This window comes from Impatiens glandulifera, unplaced genomic scaffold, assembly GCF_907164915.1.
Source record: "Impatiens glandulifera unplaced genomic scaffold, dImpGla2.1, whole genome shotgun sequence".
Taxonomy (NCBI): domain Eukaryota; kingdom Viridiplantae; phylum Streptophyta; class Magnoliopsida; order Ericales; family Balsaminaceae; genus Impatiens; species Impatiens glandulifera.
Window position 1 is genome coordinate 1071 of NW_025919249.1, and position 6614 is coordinate 7684.

General features: G+C 34.9%; 1 protein-coding gene across 1 annotated transcript; it reads right to left on the reverse strand.

The window, feature by feature from the left end:
- Positions 1 to 473: 473 nt before the first annotated feature.
- On the reverse strand, positions 474 to 1879 carry LOC124917740 (calmodulin-binding protein 60 B-like). The gene is made up of 4 exons (XM_047458077.1): positions 1630 to 1879; positions 1490 to 1547; positions 1177 to 1226; positions 474 to 1068 (listed from the first exon to the last, which is right to left on the reverse strand). The coding sequence occupies exons 1-4, from the start codon at positions 1719 to 1721 to the stop codon at positions 546 to 548; spliced, it is 723 nt and encodes a 240-aa protein (XP_047314033.1). The 5' UTR covers positions 1722 to 1879; the 3' UTR covers positions 474 to 545.
- Between the last annotated feature and the right edge of the window lie 4735 nt (positions 1880 to 6614).

The following is a 6614-nucleotide window of genomic DNA, read 5'->3' on the forward strand; positions in this document are numbered from 1 at the left end:
TATGTTATATAAAAATATTATATAAATGAATTAAATTAATAATTATATAAATAAGCTTAATATAAAATATATGATAAAGTATAAATATAAACAAATAAAACATATAAAATTAAAATATAAATAACCTATATAAATTAATTATATAAATAAGTTTAATATATAAAATTTATAAAATAAAAGTTGAAGGGCTAAAATGTTAAAAAAAAAATATGCGTCTATGTACCTTAGCCACGCATATTTACGTGCTTTGAAAAGGGAAATTGGGATATCCCATTTTACGTATGGTTACTGATAATCCCATTTTTAGTATCAGTTTGCAGCTCCGTTGAAATTGCTCTAAGAAAGAAAAACAGTTTCAACTAATGTCTCAACAACATATTTCATCCACAAACCCATTGTGGAGTAAAATCTAAATGTTGCAGTTTAATCAACTGCTACAATGTATAAATGTTACACATCTTATTCAAAATAAAAAAAAATTATATTACACAACTTATTAAAAAGAAATTACATATAAGATGCCGACTTCATAATAATCCGTCGACTTATGAAGAGTTAGAAAACCTAACCCCAAATGCTCTCGTATCACAAACTTTCATCCTTCTGTCTTTCATAGTGAAAGTGTTTGTCTTTGCTTCCTTTACTCTGATATTTTGAAAACCATCTATGAATCTTGCTCCAAGCCTTAGCTTACTAACCCGCTTCCAATTCCGATCATGCAAGATCGAGAGATCGGTCAATGTTCCTATGCCGTCTTTTAGTTCAAGAACAACATTTCCCTTGAGGATATTTTTCCCATTCATTTCCTTTATAATATTTTGGCTGAACTCTTCTGCCGTCCAATCATCTCTGTCAAAGCTTCCCTTCAGGATAACTATTTCCAATTTTGCTGAAGCTTCTGGTCCGGAGATGACAGCTTCGCCCGTATGAACATTAAATAGAGTTACTAAAATGGAGCTGTTCCCTTCACCCTTTATGGTGTCTGCTGTCCATACTGTTTCCGAAACATTACATGAGAATTGTAATTCCAAGTCTCTTGATTCAGAAGAGCTGCCGGCACCAGAATAGCTGCATAGCATCATTTCAAGCATTAGTCAGTCAAGTGGAAACTAACTTTAACCCAAAAGACAAGTCTTGGAGAAAACAGTGAAAGATCCTATCTATGTAGAATCTTACCATTTTCCATTGTTCAGATATTTCAGCTGCTGTTCATTTTCCTTATTTACCTACACATACAAAGGAAATGTGAAACATAGGCTTGTTTGATGTTTAGTTATTTGGGATAAATCTCAGTTTTTATCTTAAAACTCAAACATTATATCAACAATCTAATCAATAATTTCAGTCTATTTAAATATCAAAGTTATCCATACTAATTTTATCATCTCTTTCTAAACTATCATTCTAAACCCCTGAACTAAATATGGAATCAAGAAGATGAAAAGAAAGAGAAAAGTGGGTTAGTAAGGAAAGGAAGGAAGTTACTGACAATTGGTCGAACTATCTGCTCGGAAGCTATGTGAAGAAGTGATGCGCCGTCGATCTCTCTGCAGAAGAGACAAAGGCATTTATGATTAATGAATGAAAAGTGAAATTCAGATCAATTCAATTAGAGAACAAAAACGTTACTTTATTATAAAGTCGGAACAGATGATCTCCTCCAAAACAGCTGGATTGATTTGGGAATTAGCAAGTCCTGACGTCGGAAGATTGTTTGACATGATTAAGAGAAGAAGAAATTGGGTTGTTTGTTTGTTAGGGTTGAGAGATGAAAAACAGCAGAAAATTACGAATATTTATTTGCACAATTCAAACCGCGTAATCTCTCTCCGAGTGGCGTAAGAGACGAGAATGAATGTAAGTGCAGAATAAGGGATTGAACTTGGTTGAGTTGACGGCAATTCTCACCTCATAAGAATATTAAGTTATTCTTATTATATATTAACCCCATCTTTATTTGCATTTAAGATTGAAATCAATATCAAAAAGTTTTTATAAGATGCTCCGGTTGTTTTTTTTAATTATAAAAATTCCTCCAATCAAATATTATTTTAATAATTTAAATTTATTAAAATAAATTCATAACAAACAATCGGCATAGTCAATATCATTTTTAAAAAATAATTAAATTATTATAAGAAATATAATTATACCACATTTATAAAATCAGTTCTTCACCAAAAATAAACTACGAAAATGCTAAAATTAAACCATATTAAAAATTAATTCTACATTAAAATTAAATCATATTAAATTATTCAATACTACACCAAAATTTGAATTCTAATTATATATAACAAATGTTTTAAACAAATAAAAAATAATAATTATAATTACCTTATTTAATCTACGGTTTTTTCCCATAATCATCGTCGTCTTGTTGTTGGGCTGCACGGGTGGAATTGATGTGGATGAACCTTGGCCAAATGATTAACCGACATTAGTAAATTGTGCAAACATTGTAAGATTTATTGATGAACCGCCAGACATAAACTGTGACATAAGACACATCATCTCGACTCACTCCTTCCTTGTCAAGTTCTGCCTCTCTTCAATATTTGTCTGTTCTTTCTGCATATCATACATTTGACTGTTTAGGATTAGTCTTTGTTACAATATTCCAACCCGGTTTATCACCAATGTCTTTGCCATAAAATACTTGTTTTGTTTGAGTTGTTTGTTAGGATTTGTATCTCCCAAATCCGATCTGCTTGAAAACAATCTGTAAAAACACAAGAAAGAAGGACACAAAAACACACAGATTTATAGTGGTTCACTAAAATTGAGCTACATCCACTTCAGCCACCACTAGATTTACTATGAAGAAGAAGAAGGAATACAGAGATTTTGTCTCACACTTTATCTCTCTAAAATTCTGTCTTAACAATGTAAACTCTTAATAATCACATATTTATAGGGTAAACATTAATGTAATAAATCTAAATAACTTTGGTCAGGTCCAAGCCCAAAACCAAAAAGAAAACTCAATAAACTCTAATTAACAATGTAGAATTTATTATAAGTGTAGGCTCCATAACTCAACAATCTCCCACTTGGAGACTAACTTCATCATCTCTCGATCGGTGGCGGTTTTCCATCCAATGTCTTAACGAAGAAGACCAACTGAAGTTGCACACAACTTCAGTTTCTCATTTGTCACAGATTTCGTCAACATATCAGCTGAATTCTCACTCTCGGGAATCTTCTCAAAAGCTAATACTCCATCTTCTAAAGCTGACCGGATGAAATGATAACGGACCTGTATATGTTTCGTCCTGCAATGATAAACATGATTCTTTGCCAAATGAATGGCACTCTGACTGTCGCATCGCAACACACTTCCCTCGCAGTCTTGACCCAATTCTCGCAAAAAGGGTTGTAACCACAACATCTCCTTAGCAGCTTCTGTCACAACAATATACTCTGTCTCGCAACTAGAATGAGCAACAATCTTCTGCAATTTTGAAACCCAACTAATTGCAGTACCTCTTAGAGTATAAATGTACCATGTTGGGCTCTTCCTACTATCAACGTCACCATCATTGTCAGCATCAACATATCCTCTAAACCCATATTAGACTTTCGAAAACACAAAGCGAGACCCGTACTTCCTCTTAAGTATCGTAATATCCACTTTACTGCTTACCAATGTTGTCTACCCGAATTGCTCATGAATCTGCTAACAACTCCCACTACATGTGCTATGTCTGGTCTTGTGCAAACCATCGCATACATAATACAACCAATGGCAGAGGCATACGGAACAGTTGCCATGTAATTTTTCTCCTCCTCTGTTGAAGGCGACTGATCTTTAGATAGTCTGAAGTGACTAGCTAAGGGGGTAGTAACTGGTTTTGCATCATACAAGTTAAACCTACTAAGAACTTTCTTCACATATTCTTCTTGTGAAAGCTTGAGAACTTTTTCATCCCTGAAAATTCTCATCCCAATGATTTGTTTAGCAGCACCCAAATCCTTTATTGCAAACTTTTCAGAAAACTCTTTCTTGAGTTTGTTAATCTCATACAAGCTTGCTCTAACAATCAATATGTCATCAACGTAGAGGAGCAGAATAATGTACGATTTATCAAATCTCTTGATATAACATCAATGATCAGCTTCACACCTTAGAAAATTGTTACTTTTCATGAAGCTATCGAACTTCTTGTACCATTGCCTTGGAGCCTGTTTCAAACCATACACACTCTTCTAAAGCTTACACACAAACTCATCTTTTCCTTTGATTTCAAATCCTTCTAGTTGTCGCATATAAATCTCTTCATCTAAATCACCATGAAGAAAAGCAGTTTTGACATCCATTTGTTGAAGATGAAGGTCTTATTTCATAACCAAACTCAAAATAGCTCTGATTGTCATCAATTTAACTACTGGAGATAAGATTTCATTGTAGTCAATACCTTCTTTCTATTGAACCTTTCACAACCAACCTTGCCTTGTACCTCATGGTTTTATCATGTTCTTCTTTAATCCTGAAGATCCATTTGTTGTGAAGTGATTTCTTTCCCTTTGGTAGCTTAGTGAGCTCCCAAGTCTGATTCAACATCAAAGAGTCCATCTCATCTTTCATAGAAGACTCCCACTTAATTGATTCACCAGATTGTATTGCTTCCTCATAACATTCAGGTTCACCTCTATCTGTCAACAAGATATAGTTCAGAGATGGAGACCACCTCTCAACTGGTTTTCGATTCCTTGACGATCTTCTCAACTGTATAATCGGTGTTTGCTGATTTACTTTTGGGGCCACGTTTTCAACGATTTCATCTTCAACAACACACTGGTCTTCTTCGACAGTCGGTATATATTCAGTTGAAAATTCTCTCAAATCGACTGTACTAGTCTCTTCTAATTTGGAATCACCATCTGATGTCTTCCCAACAATTTCTTTATAGAGAACATGTTCATTGAAGATAACATTTCTGCTACGAATGATCTTCCGATTTTGATTATCTCAGAAACGATAACCAAACTCAATATCAACATAACCAATGAAAAAACATTTATTAGACTTTGGATCAAGCTTGCTCCTATCACATTCATTAATATGAACATATGATAAACAACCAAACACTTTCAAATAAGAAAGGTTTATCTTTTTATTGCTCCAAGCTTCTTCAGGAATTCTGAATTCAAGAAGAACAGAGGGTCCCCTGTTTATCAAATATGCAGCAGTATTAATAGCTTCTGCCCAGAAGGTTTTAGGAAGTCCTGCATGCAATCTCATGCTTCTAGAACGCTCGTTCAATGTTCAATTCATTCGTTTAGCTACTCTATTCTCTTGAAGCGTTCGAGGAACATTCTTCACCATATTGATCCCATTTACAGCACAATACTCTTTGAAATATGAATTGATATATTAACCTCCGTTGTCGGATTTCAAGCACTTAACTTTCTGATTTGTTTCATTTTCAACCAAAGCCTTTCATTTCTTGAAAATAGCAAATACTTCATACTTGTGCTTCATAAAATATACATACCCATACATTTTTGTCGAATCATCTATAAACGTCACATAGTATTGTGATCCGCCAATAGAAGAAACATGTGCAGGTCCCCACACATTAATGTGTACCAACTCTAGCCTTTCTTTCTTGAGTTCCTTCCCAATCTTTAAGAAACTCATTCGTTTTTGTTTTCCAAGAATGCAGTTTTCACATAACTAATGTTCAACAGACTTCAGTTCTGGAATCTGTCCATTCTTCAAAAGAATTTTCATCCCTTTTTCACTCATATGGCCCAACCTGCAATGCCACAACTCACTATTCTTTGAGTCATCAACTACAGCAACAACTGTTTCTCTGCAAGTTGAAGTCGTGTATAACGTTCCAGTTTTATGACCTCGAGCAACAATAATTTCTCCTTTAGTCACCTTCCACGCACCATTTCCACAACTGAAATTGTGACCTTCTTCATCAAGTTGTGTAACATGATAGAAAAATTAAGTAGATTAATTTTTGAACCGGCCAAACAAACTAAACAGAGACTAATCTTCATGTGCAGGTACTTAACAAACCGGAACCGGTTGAGGCATCAAACACCGGTTGCTACTATCTCAAAGAAACCGGCTTCAAGTGATCAAGTTAAAGGATCACAGGAACCGGCTTCACCTTCTCAAAGCGACCGGTTAACGAAGAACAAAAGATTACACTCCAACCAGATCATAATGCACAAGACACAGAAACCGGAAAGTACAGATCAAAAGTCAGAAGATTCAAATCTCAAGAGTGACGTACCATGACGGAAGAAACGTGTCTCGAAAGAATAAAAGAAGATCGGATCCGATCAGAAGCATGGGAGGAAAGCAATGATGCCTTGTTGATCCGATGCTGACGACCGGAAGCGGATGTTCAACACGTGTATCAATCTGAAAACCGGCTATGTCATCATCTGTTCAGAGTCACCTGCATGAATGCCAGGTGTTGAGGAAGTTGAAGCGTGCAAGCAACCTTTCTGCAAACAGGCGTGATGACGATCAACCAATCCAGAAGAGAGAGAAGAAAGTAGCCGTTAGCTATTTTCAACTATAAAAGGAAGATGGATCGTCTTCATTAAATGTAGTTCTGCAAGCGACGGATTACGAAAACAAATCATAA

Coding starts and splice junctions, on each gene's coding strand:
- LOC124917740 (XM_047458077.1), bottom strand. CDS start 1,721: ATGTCAAACAATCTTCCGACGTCAGGACTTGCTAATTCCCAAATCAAT. Junction 1,548..1,629: donor TGTTCCGACTTTATAATAAA/GTAACGTTTTTG, acceptor TCTCTTCTGCAG/AGAGATCGACGGCGCATCAC. Junction 1,069..1,176: donor TATCTGAACAATGGAAAATG/GTAAGATTCTAC, acceptor GATGCTATGCAG/CTATTCTGGTGCCGGCAGCT.